General features: G+C 37.1%; 2 protein-coding genes across 2 annotated transcripts in view; one reads left to right on the top strand and one right to left on the bottom strand.

Moving 5' to 3' along the window:
* Positions 1-319, bottom strand: part of guk1a (guanylate kinase 1a) — a 15,668-nt gene extending 15,349 nt beyond the window's left edge. The window contains exon 1 of the mRNA XM_039657250.2: positions 143-319. Within this exon, the coding sequence (XP_039513184.2) occupies positions 143-167 (25 nt within the window). The 5' untranslated portion in view covers positions 168-319. The remainder of the gene's footprint in view (positions 1-142) is intronic.
* c5h1orf35 (chromosome 5 C1orf35 homolog) overlaps positions 1-17,772 on the top strand; it is an 18,419-nt gene extending 647 nt beyond the window's left edge. Inside the window, exons 2-8 of the mRNA XM_039657205.2 lie at positions 2,911-3,061; positions 3,135-3,180; positions 3,273-3,352; positions 6,861-6,933; positions 7,839-7,915; positions 8,476-8,604; positions 17,358-17,772. Coding sequence (XP_039513139.1) covers positions 2,911-3,061; positions 3,135-3,180; positions 3,273-3,352; positions 6,861-6,933; positions 7,839-7,915; positions 8,476-8,604; positions 17,358-17,577 — 776 coding nt within the window. The 3' untranslated portion in view covers positions 17,578-17,772. The remainder of the gene's footprint in view (positions 1-2,910; positions 3,062-3,134; positions 3,181-3,272; positions 3,353-6,860; positions 6,934-7,838; positions 7,916-8,475; positions 8,605-17,357) is intronic.

Genomic DNA, 17,772 nt, shown 5'->3' with positions numbered 1-17,772 from the left:
TCTGTAAAGATATTGCTAATCCATAATATCAGCATGGTTTGTCCATGACAGACTGTCCTCTGGGAACACGTTGTATTAGATGTTTTCTTCTGTTTAAAGTGCCCAGAAACGTTAATTGTAGTGTAAATTCAGACATTCCTACCTTTTTCCTTGGTATGATCTCTCATTACAACGCCTGTTTGTTAATGTGTTTGTATCGGACACAATTGTGGCTTTTGTTGGTGTAAGTTAGTTGACGTGTTGGCTTTCTTGTTAAAGGACCCAGAGTAACGAAACGTTCAGGCAGCGTGTAGGTTCACGAATCATACTATGGCAAAGGCTCAGCATCTGAATATTAATAAGGTCATGCTGTCATTGCTAGGTAACCGCCCCAGCGTCCTGCAGGAAACCTTCTACTGCGCATGCGTAGATCATTAATATTTTGTTGCCTTGATGACGTCAGTGAGGCCTACTGGCTAGACGTCACGCAACCTGTGCAAGAAAGCTATCTTTATCATACTAGGATTCATAATTTGATGTACCATGTGCGCATTTGACCTATCAGACCCCCAAGACATTTAACTTACAAAGTTGCTTGCTCATCTTGTCTCTATCAGTCAGGAGGGCAATATATAACTATAGATAGTTATAAACGTATTAAACTCTTAATTATATATATATATATATATATATATATATATATAATTAATAATATATATATATTTCACTTTACGTGAAATTACTGAACTTAAATATACAAGTTTGATAAAAATCATCATTCTTGAAGAAAATTTCAAATGGCATTTAGAGGCTTTTGCATCTGAACTCTTCATATATATATATATATATATATATATATTAATTGTACATATTTTATTTAATTAAGAACTCTTTAATTAAATTACTCTTAATTATATATATATATATATATATATATATATATATATATATATACATACAATGGTCATATATCACTCACCTAAAGGATTATTAGGAACATCCATTCAATTTCTTCTCATTAATGCAATTATCTAATCAACCAATCACATGGCAGTTGCTTCAATCCATTTAGGGGTGTGGTCCTGGTCAAGACAATCTCCTGAACTCCAAACTGAATGTCAGAATGGGAAAGAAAGGTGATTTAAGCAATTTTGAGAGTGGCATGGTTGTTGGTGCCAGCGGGCCAGTCTGAATATTTCACAATTGGCTCAGTTACTGGGATTTTCACGCACAACCATTTCTAGGGTTGCCTGGTCTGATGAGTCTCGATTTTTTTTTTGAGACATTAAGATGGAAGAGTCAGCATTTGGCGTAAACAGAATGAGAACATGGATCCATCATGCCTTGTTACCACTGTGCAGGCTGGTGGTGGTGGTGTGATGGTGTGGGGGATGTTTTCTTGGCACACTTTAGGTCCCTTAGTGCCAATTGGGCATCGTTTAAATGCCACGGCCTACCTGAGCATTGTTTCTGACAATTTCCATTCCTTTATGGCCACCATGTACCCATCCTCTGATGGCTTCTTCCATCAGGATAATGCACAATGTCACAAAGCTCAAATCATTTCAAATTGGTTTCTTGAACATGACAATGAGTTCACTGTACTAAAATCAAAATGGCCTCCACAGTCACCAGATTTCAACCCAATAGAGCATCTTTGGGTGTGGTGGAACGGGAGCTTCATGCAAATCTCCATCAACATCTATGATCAATCATCTAAAGAATGCTTTCAGCACTTTGTTGAATCAATGCCACTTAGAATTAAGGCAGTTCTGAAGCCGAAAGGGGGTCAAAGAAAGTTTTAGTATGGTATTCCTAATAATCCTTTAGGTGAGAGAGTGTATGTATATATATATTTATATATGAAGAGTTCAGATGCAAAAGCCTCTAAGTGCCATTTGAAATTTTCTTCTAAAATTATCATTTTTATCAAGCTTGTATATTTAAGTTCAGTAATTTCACTTAAATGGCAATGAAGATAACCTATTAATTGTCATTTAAGTGAAATTACTGAACTTAAATATACAAGCTTGATAAAAATGGTCATTTTAGAGGAAAATTTCAAATGGCACTTAGAGGCTTTTGCATCTGAACTCTTCATATATATATATATATATATATATATATATATATATATATATATATATTTATATATATATATATTCATTCATGATGTATAATGTATAATATGTATATTTATATTCATGATGTTTTGGTACATTTTCCAATAAATGTGAATCACCACATGCAAATAAATGTAATTCTTTTGTTTCCTTCAATTATAATGGCCATAAATTGAACACATTACAACCAATACTACAATCAGTGTGGTGCAAATACAATTTAAATAGTTAAAATTTTCTAACAATATAATCTTTAATAATGTAATACGTATTATATTTCCGACATTACCCAATACTAAGAATGATATTTGTATGCTTTAATGAAAATGATGGGAGAAAATATTGTTAAATGTCATGAAAATCTTAATTGTTCTGATGGTCATAGGACTATATTAACTCAGGGATTTAATTATACTCAAATATAATTTCTTGTTTTTGTCTTTGGGGTAAAATATTACCCTTTCTTGACATGTTATGTAAGATTCGCCTAAGGTCTTGGGTAACACTTGTTAACTATACACGATACAGTGGACAGGATAAGTCTTGTTTGTGGACCAATTCTCACTATTAACTTGTTGTTTATTAGCTTACATAGTACTAACATATTGGCTGTTTATCAGTATTTATAAAACATATATTAATACCTTATTCTGCATGACCATATTCAATGTCCCTCAATCCTACTGGCAGTACCTAAACTTGACCACTTACTAAACTTTAAATTTGGAGCGTTTTGAAACAAAAGTCAATAGTGAATATGTTTTCCCAAAACTAAAGTGTGACCAGGTCTTGTGTCCATCTTCTTCAGGGAACTCCCTCATGGCGCCGGTTGGACGCTGGCAGAAGGGCAAGGATTTGACGTGGTATGCCCGAGATAAGAAGGGTGGCGCAACTGTGTCTAAAGAGCAGGAGATGGCAGCGGTGCGGGAGGCGGAGCACGAGGCCATGTTGGCAGCACTGTAAGTGCGCTGGATCCATCAGTGCCCTGTAAATTAAAATCTGTTTAAATCTTAATGTTTTTGTCTGTTTTAGGGGACATAAAACCATCAAAAAACAACCAACTGGCCTTACCAAAGAGGTTTGCATTTGTAAACATCCAAACATACACATTTTTAAGTATTTGCAGCATTTCCCATTGCATTTTCTGAGTCATGTTTGTCTTGCTTGCAGGATCTTGCAGATGTGTGCAGGAGGGAAGGAGAGGGGGAGGAACGGGACGTGGACCGGGTCTCTGGGCTCGGGAGCTCCAGGTAAAGCCAGTGCTGGATTTATGTTCGTTTACCGCCATTTGTGACGAGTTGGCTGGATCTCTTTCCCTGCTAAAAATACATTCTTAAAGATATAAGTTACTTATTCCACCATAATGAACCTTAATGAATGTATAATACATATTATCTGGGTTGAGCAAAATTCAAAGTGAAGAATATCTGCCTATAAAAAATGACTGTACATTTGTACATTGTATGTATCGTGGATGGTGACATGGTCAAAATGTATTGTGTATAATTCACCCTAAATGCAAATTACTGTGTGAGGAAAAAATGCAAGTTTACAGAGTTTTATAGGACTACATTAAACTATTATATTTAATGTTGAATATAATGTATAATAATGCAATGGGGGATATTTGTGGGCCAAATGTCTGAATGTTACAGGCAAAAAGTGGCCTACATTATTTTAAATATATTTAGTCAGTGACAGGGTGCTTCTTATTTTCAGCCTCAGAATCATGAATATGTTTATTCTGATGTCTCTATTGTGCTGTGCTTTGGGTTTCCAGCACCAAGTCCAACCCTATTCATTTAGGCCATGCCCACACTAATACGTTTTCGTTTGAAAACGTATATTTTTCTCTCCGTTTTGGTCTTCCGTCCACACTGAGACGCCGTTTTAAGTCAATAAAAACGTATCGTTTGGAAAACGCTCTCCAAAGTGGATAAATTTGAAAACGCCGTTTTCGCGTTGTAGTGTGGACAGTGAAACCGGAGGTATTTCAAAACGATGACGTAAGTTTAGTCATGTGATCCATGCAGTACCAATAGATATTCATGTTTATCGGTATTGTGTCTGTTATGTGTTATTCATTTTTACACTATTGCTAAAATATGTTACTTAATATGTGCTATTCTTCATAGCACAGTACTGCAAAGACAACAGATAATGTACTCACATTTGCTGTCCTGCGGCAAATCAGGAGAGCAGTTGCGTTTTAGACCAAACATATGGTGACTGAATGCGACATGGACACATCCGTGATGGTGAGATATTTTGCTAAATAAAATTATCCTGTTATTGTGCGATGACATTATTATTTATTTTCCCAACTGCATCATCTCAGTGAGCTTTTGTGAAGTTTCACGCATGCGCAGTAAAGTGTATGTAGAAGTTTCTCATCCACACTGAAACGTCGGAAAACACCTGAAAGCGCTAGTGTGGACGGAGAGCGTTTTTAAACGAAAACCCCGTTTTCAAATGTATCCGGATTAATGTGGACGTAGCCTTACACCCACAATGTAATACCAAATTTAGCATTTTAATCAACAATACATTTTTTTTTATGAGCCTTATATCATGTCAACAATATCATTGCATGATATGTATAGAATCGTGACATGAGGGTATCGTTACATCCCTACCTTTTATCCCACATAGCCCAACTGCGTTCTCACCTCAAAACATGTCCTTTACCATCTCAACGACAGTGCCGAAAGCAGCCCTGAGGGTGAGGACCGCTTTATTTAAATCCTTGATCCCTGACACATTAAGCCAGAGATGTTTCTCCATCATCACTATAGCAGCCATGGACCGGCCAATCGTGCTAGAGCTAGAGGTAAACCAAGGTCTTTGAGCAGATCTGCCATATTGTGCAGAGCTCCTGCCGCCCTTCCCACAATCCTCGTTGTCGTCTGTGACGTGGTTTAAAAGGTGTATCATCACCTTCAGCTGAATGTCTGGTTATGCAACGAATCATAAGTTACACCAGATCATCGTGTTTGGGTCGAGCAAGGAAACCAATCTCTTAGGTCTCTCTATTTCTATGGACACCAGGTCAGTTATATCAGAATCATGGACGAGCAATGAGTCCGCTGGTTCTGGAGACGGCAGGAGAGGTGTGTGGAGTTCCCTCTCACTTCGCAGGTGGAGTGAAGTCCCACTCCACCTGAGATCCCACTGCCTCAGCAAACGCTGGTGACCTCCTTATACACCCTGCGATGTCATTGCACTGCGTTAGCCATTGTACTTGGCACAAATCTTGTTTGTGCAAGAGCCCAGTAGCGGAGTGGCAATCGGGAGAGTCGGGAGTTTTCCCGGTGGTCCGGTAGTGTTACGAGGCCACGAGGGCCGGCCCGGTCTGATAAAATGTATTTATTGGAAGTTCGCCATGGCCCAAGCTAAGGGAAGAAAACAATTTTTTTTTTACATTTTTTATAACGGAGCATATATTTGCACTAAATGCCTGTCTTTACAGCAAAACGACACCCGTCATAGAACAGCCTCAGTGGCGTAGGTCGTAGGGCGTGAAAAGTTTGAATGCAGCTTTTGATGCGCTGAACGCGAGTTCGAATCCGCCTTGCCGAACTCTCTCTTCTCCCTTTTCCCAACAGAGATATGTAAAGATGTAAAATGTAAAACCTAACATTAAGGTCTCTAGCGTTATATTTTGCCAACGAACTAAAATTGAAACCATATGGTGTTGCGCCATTATAATAACTGACATTAGAATAGCATCCAGTTTGTTCTGCGTGATTACTTTGCTCTTGCGATCATCTGGTGTTTTCTCCTAAATAAAAGCTCAAGGGTTTATTTCTTGCAAGTGAAGAAATTAGGACAAAAGTATTTTAATTTTCCTATATTATAGTGTAATGTAGGTTAAAACATACTTTTGAAATACTCATTTTCATTTACACATTTATAGGCTATAAATGGATTTTACAGTACGTCTTAGGAACTGTTCATAGGAATATATAAATCATTATTACATTATTATAATAATTGTTTGGCATCCTAAAACACCATTGATAATGTAATGCAAACTGAGACTCTCATAACTAAAAAAATATTTGAGCCCTCTTTATTGTCCTGGTACAAATTAATGTTTTTTCTTTGTTCAACGAGCAGTTCATGGGTCTTAATTTCGATCTCTCAGAGAGCATGAGATTGATGCATTATAACCTTAAAATGTCCAAAATTTTCTTGCGGGGGAGCATGCCCCTCAACCCCCCTAGAGGCACAGAGTCCACCCAACTAGTTTTAGAAAGTACTATGGGAAAGAACGACCATTTATGAACTTTACTCCAGCATACTAGTACAACAAAGTTCCCTTTAAATCAGTAAAACTGTAAATGCTATTGGCTAATCGTGCCGGCGACGAGGGCCGGTGGTCTACGAAATTTCCCGGTAGATTTTTTGGTCCCACTCCGCCCCTGCAAGAGCCTCTCAGACACCGGGTTCTGCAAGGGCGAATCCCCATAGGAGCATCAGCCGTGGACAATGGGAATAGCCATCACACAAAAGAAGTATGACATCCGTTGTCCACTCGGTTGAGAATGTCATTGTGTGACTATGTTAACTCAATATAATACTCTGGGTTCATTGAGCATTCTGTGTGTTTGCCAAATGTTAGACAAAATAAAATCACTTTTCTGTTTCAGTCTATGGAGTAGCTTTAATGTGCTCCGCTATTTTCACCTTATTTTTGTTTATAAATCGAATGTAATAGGTGTAACATCCTGAGATTCTGCTTTTGTTCTTCATCAGGGCCGGGGCAAGAGGAATGTTGCTCTCCAAGCAAGAAAAAGAAGCTGTAAAAATGGGTTTGCCGGTTTTCACGGTACGCAGACAGAGATAATCAGTTTTTAATGCTAATTTGATTTTAAGAATGTGTCATGGCTCATATCTCAAGTAAAGCTGTCACTGACGATTATTTTTGTAATCGAGTAATCGGTCAATTATTTTGATGTCAAAACGAGTAAATGGATCATTTTTGTTGTGGTACTAAAAATAGTCCTGAGTGAACAATAGCCTTTAAAATGACTTAAAATACATACAGTACGCTACAGCCACTGTAATGTCTTGAACAAGAACATCAAACTCAGAGTGAGGGTTAACTTTTATTTTGAAATTGTGATGAACAAAACAATGATTTACGTTACAAATCTGGTCAAATGGTGCACATTGTGTTCCCAGATGAACATTGTAAGCAACCCAAACTGTCAGCGTATGCAGACATGGAGTTTGTTAACCATACCTGATAACCAAATTACACTTTGTGTTTCATAGTGAAGTGTTGTACTGTTATTATTTACATGCGTGGAGCACATGTAGAGTGCAAAGCTTCGCTATGAAACACATAGTGTGTCGGACTTTTATGCAGCATTTACAATGAACGGACACTGGGAGAAACGTGTAACCTGCATGCATGTAAATAATAAAGCGTTGTGCTTCACTTTCAAATCTGCAGAGTATATACAGTATATATATATTTTAGTTTAATCACAGCCTTTGTGATTTCTCAATACCACTATGCTATATTATGATTTTTCAATGGTTTTAATATATCATGCAGCCCTAGAAAACGAATGCACCACTTCCAGTATTTCGCTGGTTAATCGACAGGATTTCTAGTATCGAGCACTCGTTTAATTGAGGAATTCTGACAGCCCTGATCTCAAGAGTCATATTACAAGCACAGTCAATCGTTACTGATCTTGAATTTATGAATTTATTTTTTGCCAGCATCATAAAGCTGACAGACCGCAAGAAGCCACTAAGACGCCGGAGGAGGCCAACAGACATGATAAAGGAGACAAAAGGTATATAGACAAGATAAAGCTGTGCAACCCCTTCAGCCGTTACTTTTTCACGATACAGCACTTGCCTCGAGTACCTTATTGCTTTTATAAAACGGTTGCCACACAATATTAAAGTAAAAAACAATGTATTAGTGCAACTTTCTTGAAGTAAAATCACTAAAAGCCTTCCTTCCGCTAGAAAAAATAGTCCCTGAGCGTGAACAGCAACAACGTTCCACTGTGTAAAATGCATGAAAGCTCAAATAAAAATGACATAGAACCGCAGTGTTGCGCAGCGATCAATAGATCCGTTGGGTGAAACGGTCATAGCCGTGTTTTATCGTGAATAAAGCACAGCTTTTGACCAGGTATATAGACAAGTTTGATCTATTTTATGGTTTTAAAGACTTGTTGATTTTGGCTTAAACTACCCTCTAGCTTATATATATATATATATATACACATCTTCCTTAATGGGCAAAAATTATGTTTAAGTTAATTGTATAGAAGAAACAAGTACAAAAAAGATACTTCTGACAAAAAGGCAAACTATCTAAGTTGAGAACTCAAATTAATTACAGATCTGACAGCAAAAAGAAGAGTAAAAAGGAAAAGAAGAGTAAGAAGGAGAAAAAGAAGAAAAAGGAGAAGTCGAAACACCGAAGCAGAAGGGACTCTTCCGATTCGGACTCTGAAATGTACAGTAAAAGGTAAACTGTGTATATTTTTTACATTGTGTCAATGAACTAAATACCATTATTTATCTTTTTGTTATAGATTATTTTACATGTAAAACTATATATGTTTTATTTAAGGTGTAATGCAGTTTCTTCACAAGAGGGCGTTGTAACACAATTTAGCTGCTTTAGTTCATCACATCTTTACATCTTTTAGTTAGTTTACTCTTTTTATTACGTAATACAGTCCTTTTGAAGACAGTGGTACTACTTTGTTTGGGTTGAAGAAAATTATCAAACTATGGTTCTGTTCAAAAACTTAGTGAGCTTCTAAGATATATAAAAAAACTTTCTGAGTACTTTTAGATTACTTTTGATTTAACACTTTTATGGGATTATTGTGTACCATATTGATATATGAGAGAGAAAGAGAGAGAGAGAGAGAATTTAATATTAATTTACACCAGAGTTTCTAACTAGGGTTAGTGAAAAAACTGCAGGGAGTTTGTGAGTTGGTTTAAAAAGTATTAAAATAAGTAAATCACAAAAAAATACATTTTACAATAAATATGTTTTAGATAAAAACAATCAAAATAAAATACTTGAACACTAAAAATAGAAATATATGAATGTCAATGTGTCCATTAACAGGATTAATCAGAACATAACAGAGCTGTGAACATACACATTTGATTAAATTATTGAAAAATTAACTTAAAATTTAGAAGGGTTCAAACTCTCTGGGAATTCCTGCATTACATGAACAAAACATTAATAAACATGAAAACAGCAATGACAATACATGGCCAAAGTCTTCCAGATTTAAAATATTTTTGTCAGAATCAATAATTATTGAAGCTCGCTGGATATGATGACGAAGACAGATCTTTATAGATGAAGACAGATGTACATTTGTAGTGTTTATTAATCTTCATAACTATTAATCTCATACAGTAGAGGCCAAAGTGATGCCTGGAGGGGATATTTGTTTTAAATAAGATGATTATATTTTATATATACATATTTAAAATATTTTAAATATGAGGAAAGATCAAAACAATAAACTTGGTTAGGGTATATATCTAATAAAAGTATTTGGCAAAAAGGCAAACTACATCTACAGGATTTCTTTTACTATGCAAAAAAACAAAACAAAAATGCATAGAAAAACAAAAAGCTCTTACACTACATTGAATTGAATTGTTTTGAATGCATTGACTACAACATAATCACATATTAATATTGGTAACACTTTAAGGTAAGGGTACACGAATTATCATGAATTCATGACATGTATAAATTAATGCATGAATTATGCATTCATTCATGCATTAATATCTCATGAATCATCAGGAACTACCATGAGTTCAACGTTTTTCATTCATGACTTCATGAATGAACAACACCTTAATTAAAACATTAACTAAGATGAGTACATCATCATGAATTATGATTTATTACGCATGATCATGATGTTTCCTTTGTTCACAGTTATGCCACCATTAATAGCAAATTGTTCATCAGTTTTTCAAAGGACCTAGTCCCCACTTTAGTTGAGGGGCCACACACATGATGAAGTCATTGATAGATAATGCTTAGTTAATGATGACTTGTATTTGATTAACAGAATTTGTGTTCTATGAGCTGTGATTGCTCTATTTTGGTGTCTGTCCAATACAGTAGTCATCATTAATTAAGCATTAATCTATTAATGACTTCATCATGTGTGTGGCCCCTTAACTAAAGTGGTGACTAGGTCACTGACCTAGACAAAGAACAAAAAAAACCATCATGATCATGCTATAAATCAAATTATAAATCATAATTCATGAGGATGTGCTCATCTTAGTTAATGTATTAAATAAGGTGTTGTTCATTCATGAAGATATGAATGAAGAATACTAAACGTGTGTTAGTTCCTGATAATTCATGAGAAATTAATGCATGAATGAATGCATAGTTCATGCATTAATTTGTACATGAATTCATGATAATTCATGTACCCTTATATTTTTTTGGTTAATTCTTGTTTTTGCATGTGTTCATGTCTTTTTATGTTAGCCTGGACAAAAATGATGTTGGCAATTTGGCATGTTTCAATGCGTTATCATGACTCGAAGCACTACTACGCAATATTATTCAAATTTGTTAAAGATTTTGTAAGCATATTTTCAATAAAAGGTGAAGATGTCAATTCATCTTTGGCCACTACTTTCTAGTAGATTCTAACTCATTGATTGCAAATGTCTAGGTCCTTTATCAGTCACAGACTCATATATGTTTGCATTATGGTTATGGAGTTTCTAGAATTATGAATGGCCAATTTCAACATTACAAACACCATTCAAGTGTGGTGACAAGTCAGACCTGTTCTTTCAGAATCAAAATCACATTAACAGTCTAAAAAGTTACGCAAACACATTTTGTGTAGACTTTTAAAGCAGAGTACGCAACCATTTCACAAAACTTAAACTAACGTGTGTCTGTGAGGGCATGAACAACGCCACACTACGTCTATTCATTAATACACACATGTAGCCATTTGAATGTTTATATATTTTAAAAATGTAAAATATATGCACCTACGATGTACATATATGTGCACCTACGATGCCTACAGTGGCAGCTAACTTGATTTAGGAAAAGAGCTGTAGTTTTATTAGATTTGGGAATACAAATAGCACTCATTTAAATGAGTGATTTTTGTTTTTATGGAACTGAGATTGTCGGGTGATCTTTCATATATTTCAGCTTCACTTATGCCTCTGACTGTGACACTTATTAAACTGCAGTATGTACAATTATAGCAAGTCTAAACTGCTTGATTCTTAGGGATCAAATTTAAACTATAGTATCCCCCATCAATATATTAAAAGTTGGATGTATAACATTCATTCATGCATAAATACACTATAGTCATGTAAAGCGATTCATACCATGGTCTGTCTAAATACTCTATTCTGATTGACTGGAACGTGTGCAATAAAATAGTTTAATGCAAAGGTAGTTCCCAATCACCGTTCTATAGACCTTATGCACCAGAGAAACATAGGCGCCGTCATCTTTAGAATATTGTCTTTGAACTTCCGTTTTTGCGGTCGCTCTGTATATTTGGCATCGCTGTCGAGGAGTAGTTAGCTGGTGAAGTGGATTTACTTATTGTAGAGTTAACAAAACAAGTTATCATGAGCATTGTAATGTTTATCATAAGCATTGTAAAGCAGATGTCTTAACAAATGTCGTCCGGGAATTTTTTTACGAGCAGTTCATTCATTACCTATGCAAGATCTCTGAAAATACAGACCGGAAGTCAAAAGACAACGAGCGCAATGCTGAAAAGGGGCGGGGCTATATAAGGTCTATATTAATGCTCTGTTTTCATTGAAACACACACACACACACGCGCGCGCACATAAACTTATCAACTTTCCCTAATGGATTTTATCGATAAAATAGCTTTGCTGAATCGTCATCAAAAGTGATGTACAAATGAAACGAAGATAAATCATATTTTTGCTCCTTGAATGTAAAAATGACAACCTATGCAATGCAACTGAAACCCAAAGTGACACAAAGTGACAATTTTGGGATTTTTTTTAAACTTGTTATAACTAGCTGCATTTTTGTTCACACCCCTGATTAATACTAGTTGAACTCCCTTTCATTACAGCATCGTGCCACGTCTTAACTTGATATTTTCTTGAATATTTTCTCACTTTTTACAAAGACTTTACAGATCTGTTAAACTGTGATCATGGCATCTAATGTGGACGATCCACTTCAGATCCTGGGGGTGGTGATGGCGCAAGGGATAAGAAGACACATGCCTTTGGTGTGAGATCCGGGTTTGAATCCACTGTGAGACACCAATGTGTCCCTGAGCAAGACACTTAACCCCTAGTTGCTCCAGAGGCGTGTGACCTCTGACATATATAGCAATTGTAAGTCGCTTTGGATAAAAGCGTCAGCTAAATGAATAAATGTAAATGTCCCCTTACATATTTTCTATAGGAATCCCGTCTGGGCTCCGTCTGAGCCTTTCCAAAACATTCATCCGTCTTTGCTGAAGCCATACTTTGGTTGATTCAGATGTGTTTTGGATCATTGTCCTGCTGAAAGGGGAAAGTCCTCTTCATTTTCAGCTATTGAGCAGACAACACAGGGGTCTATACCAAAATCAACTGGTACTTAGAGCCAGAGATGTAAAGAGAAGCTGAAAACCATACATTAAGTGATCAGTGACTCTTGCTTCAAAACAATGGCAGTGACATTTTAAGATATCTCAGATATAGTTCTAATGCAAGTGGACTTTAGTTAAAACCGCTCAGACATTCATTTTAGTCTGGGAAACTCCGTTTTCACAGACAAGGCTTGAGTATCTAATCTCAATAGTATGTTACTCATACTGAATGTAGGCCCAAATATGCATTAGTCCTCAACACCTTAATTTTTTAAACACAAAATAAAACTGAACATCTCAGTATTGCAATTAATCAATATGGACACAACAGCCTCTTAAAAGTCTACGAACAGTGAAGTCTCAGTTAAGCTCAAGTCCTCAAAAAGGGCATAAGTTCTAGTTTGGGCCTCATCAGAGGCTGCATGTTCTCATCTCATAGATGAAACGCCTGCGATTCAGCAACTACATGCTAATGAACTTGCATTCATGTACAGTAGCCTTGTTGACCGCTTTGGGCAAAAGGCACGCGATATCCCTTACGAGAAAAGTATACTTCAAATTAATTTAATGACGTATGTAAGCAATAAGGTACGAGAGGCTGTGCTGTATCGTGAATAAGTAACGGCTGAAGGGCGTTATTAGGCACGACGCGAAGCGGAGTATACGATACAGCACTTGCCTCGAGTACCTTATTGCTTTTATAAAACGGTTGCCACACAATATTAAAGTAAAAAACAATGTATTAGTGCAACTTTCTTGAAGTAAAATCACTAAAAGCCTTCCTTCCGCTAGAAAAAATAGTCCCTGAGCGTGAACAGCAACAACGTTCCAATGTGTAAAATGCATTAAAGCTCAAATAAAAACGACATAGAACCGCAGTGTTGCGCAGCGATCAATAGAACCGTTGGGTGAAGCGGTCATAGCCGTGTTTTATCATGAATAAAGCACATCTCTTGACCAATCAGAATCACAGATTCGAACTAACCGTTCAAACCTAAACTAAAATAAAGTTCAAGTAAACTTTTTAAGTACAATTAACTTTATGCAGTAAGTATACTAATATCAGGGACTAAATTGGCCCACTTTTTATTATATAAAAGTATATGTTTAAGTGATCTATAAGTGTAACAGTAGTAAACTTTAAGTGCACAACTACTTTTCTCAGTTGTACTGAATAAACTTCTTTTTCGTAAGGGATAGTACCTCCAATGCCCTGTAGATGGCCGTATCGCTTCGCTTACAGCAGAGATAAACTGCTGCAGAAAAAATCAGGTGCCATACAAAATGTAGTAAGTAATTGCATTTGTCATTACAAATCTATTGGAGTAAAGAGTTCATATACTTGCTCAAAAATGTAGTCGAGTAGAGAGTAAAAGTTGCCAATATCTTTGAAACTATGACAAAGTACAAAGTTGCCAAAAAGATACTTATGGCGCTTTTCCACTGCATAGTACGGTACAGTACGGTTCGCTTCAGGTCGCTTTATATGGTACCTGGTCTGTTGAGGTTCCAAGCGTACCGTACCGGTACTAAAATGTGACGTGAAACACTGCAGATCACTGATTGGTCAGACAGAATCGTCACTACTAGTGTCATTGGATTTGCGACACGAGACACTTTTTTATCAGTATTTTTGTTTTGCTGCCATCAGCTTAATTTTAAACACATTTTTCCGTCTAGCAGTTAAAAACAACCACATACCGAGAATCAGGAACACCATCCCCTCGATAGCCTCCATTGTTCCTGTGTTGTGGGTTTGAAAATGTGGCGCTTTTAAGATGATGTCATGGCAGTAGAGGCGCGCGCAAATAACGATCAGTCCCACACACTTTGAAGGGGTACTACTGCAGTGGAAACGCAAAGCGATCCGAACTGTTCCGCGCCGAGTCGAAGCGTACTGAGCCGAACCGTACCGTACTATGCAGTGGAAAAGCGCCATTAAAGGAGTCCTTTTAAAAAAAATGTGCTGATAATTTACTCACCCCCATGTCATCCAAGATATCCATGTCTTTCTTCTTGAGTCGAAATGAAATTAAGCGGTTCCAAACCGCTTAGACAGTTTCAGTGCAAACGACAGTTTCAGAAAGACAGTTTCAGTGCAAACTGTTCAAAGGGCTTTAAATGATTCCAGACGATGAATAAGGGTCTTATCAAGCGAAACGATCGCTCATTTAAAAAAAAAAATAACAAAGTTTAAGTTTTATAAGCTCAAATGGTCGCCTTGCTCTGTTCTGTGATGCACGTTCGTGACTCTCCTGTTCGAACTCGTTCATCAAAAAGAAAGAATCTTTTTTCTTGTCATTTGGTTCATTCAACGAACAAAATGAATGAGTTGACTCGGGAAAAGATTCGTTTATTTTGATAAATGAGTTCGAACAGGAGAGTCACGAACGTGCATCACAGAACAGAGCAAGGCGAGCATTTGAGCTTATAAAACTTAAACTTTGTTATTTTTTCAAGTATGAAATAGACCCTTATTCATCGTCTGGAATCGTTTAAAGCCCTTTGAACAGTTTGCAGTTTGCACTGAAAGTGTCTTTTGGACCTTGAACCATTTGGTTCCCATTGAAGTCCATTATATGGAGAAAAATCCTGGAATGTTATTTCTTTTCGACTGAAGAAAGAAAGACATGAACATCTTGGATGACATGGGGGGTGAGTAAATTATCAGCAAAAGTTTTTTTTTTTTTTTAAAAAGTGAACTACTCCTTTAAATACAGTAACTTATTACATTTACACAGTACTATAAAGGCCAAAATATAGTCAAGGTTTATTTTTTGTTCTTCGCTTTGGGGTAAAAATATGGTATATTGTATCTCGATGCCGCCCACACTGCTGAAAGCCAAGTTTACATGAATATGACAATATGTGGATTTCAATAACAAAAGAAACACAACAAAAATGACAGTGGTGAGATCTAGTACTTCAGTAAATTCACAACATAATGTTTATTTATATAGCACTTTATACACTAGATTGTTTCAAATCAAGCAGCTTTACAGTATTAAACTAGCCTGGCAAGCCAGACCTATCAAGATGTTAGGTCTGGGAACTCACAATTGGCATACCTCAGTCCAAGGGGCGGGATAAAAGGTTGTCTTTCAATATCCCTCTGCACGCAATAGGATAGCGCCACAACCAACCAGAGCAACGAACAGCTGTGGATGACTGAGTCCATTGCATTTTCCCTTCAGCGTAGCAAGTTGATATTAAACTTTTGCAGTATCCGGTCGTCAAAACTCCGAACCCATCTTCCTTTTTTAAGAATGACTTAAGTGACGCTCTTTTAATTCCAAGTCATCCAGAGTCGTGGCCAAAGCTGAATTGAAAGACCGCTGTTCGCCAGCAGCATCTTGTTTGTTTTTAAGTAGCAGGGAAATAACCAATGGAAAATCACGGCGCAGAACCGTCACAACTCTGCCGTCATTGTGTTAAGCCCGCCCACCAACTCTATACACGATGTGATTGGCCTGACCAGAGTTTGGTTTTTCCACTTAGAAAGCCAACAGAGAGTGGCTAGACCACACTTTACTGCAAAATAATTTTTGCTGCCGCTAGGGTGCATCTAGATTTCTAGGCTAGTATTAAACATGAAAACAGTGTCAGTGTCTGTTTCAATTAGAAGTACATCTTAATTTTCTACTATAAAGTGGCTGTCCGGTGTGTTCCTGTTTTTACCCATGGACGTCTGAGCTCATTGGGCTGGACAGAAGATTTCCGGAGCCACTGAGCCACGCCTATTGTTTGTCCATGATTTTTGTCCGAATTGTCACGGCATTGCATAGGTTGTAATTTTTTCATTTAAAAGGGAAAAAAAGTTCTGATGTGATTTTCGATCTTCTCTACATCACAAAAACCAGCTGTTTTAACAGAGGTGTGTAGACTTTGTAAATCCACTGTTTATATACTGTCCAATACGTAAAGCAATATATCAAATGTTGCAAATCTCAACTGCTTGACTTTATTTATATAAAAAGCTGGTTGATACATTTTGGTACTAAAGTTGGAAATATAAGTACACCCAGCTTTGTCTGCACACATCAGTATATTGGCATACTGTATGTACTATATAGACCATTTCACAAGATGTAAACAACACTGGCCCAGAAGCACTTCCTGTTTCAGTTTTTTAACACTACAAAAAAGCTGGGATAAAATATAACCAACAGAACATTTAAAACTGAATCAAAAAGTTAAACAAACATCTTTAAGATGTTTTCTTTACATGTGAAATAAAGAAAACAGTTACAAACTGAAACAGGAAGTGCTTCTGGACCAGTGTTGTTTACATCTTGTGAAATGGTCTATAGCAATCTCAGTTCAAATAATAAAATATATTATCGCCCAGCTCTAATCTTCCAATTGCGACTACAAAGCATAAATATATTAAGATGTTATACACATCAACGTTGTCATTTTCTTTAAGAAATGTGTATTGTGAAAAGTGCTAAATAAATAAATTTGACGTATTTGATTTAAACCGTAAACAAGGATAGTGTGTTCCTCATAGTCCAAGTCTGACTTATGGTTCTCCCCTCAAACAGAACCAATCTTCCCATGCTCTCCAGGAATAAATGATTGTCTAGGTGTGTTTTGTGCTCCCCAGGCCGAGAAAAGATTCCCGGGACCACCATGGTCCTAATCCATCAAGGAGCAGTCAGAGTGGAGCCGGAGCCCGTGACAGCCATTCAGGAGGAGGGCCAAAGGCTGACCGCAGGACACCGGCCCCCCCTCGCCAGCGGCACGACACGGATTCGTCCTCTGATGGACCACGGTCCCCGTCACCAGGCTATCGGCGGCGCCACCACACCAGCTCAGACCCCTGATTCCCCCGTCCACACCTCCTCACCCCGAGAATGGACCTTTGTCAAGCTCTGGACGACTGAGACATGCATATGCAGCACACCAGTGAGGACTTCTGGGTACATTCCACCTGAATATCATGTAAATGTGGAGCAAAACTTTACCTTCAGGCTAATTAGCACAGCACTCTTATTCTGGACACGAAGTGAGACTGCATT

Source organism: Pimephales promelas, chromosome 5 (genome assembly GCF_988280905.1).
Source record: "Pimephales promelas chromosome 5, fPimPro1.hap1.1, whole genome shotgun sequence".
NCBI classification, from domain to species: Eukaryota; Metazoa; Chordata; class Actinopteri; order Cypriniformes; family Leuciscidae; genus Pimephales; species Pimephales promelas.
The sequence above is the reverse complement of the archived record's forward strand: the minus strand, read 5'-3'. Positions and strand labels throughout refer to the sequence as shown.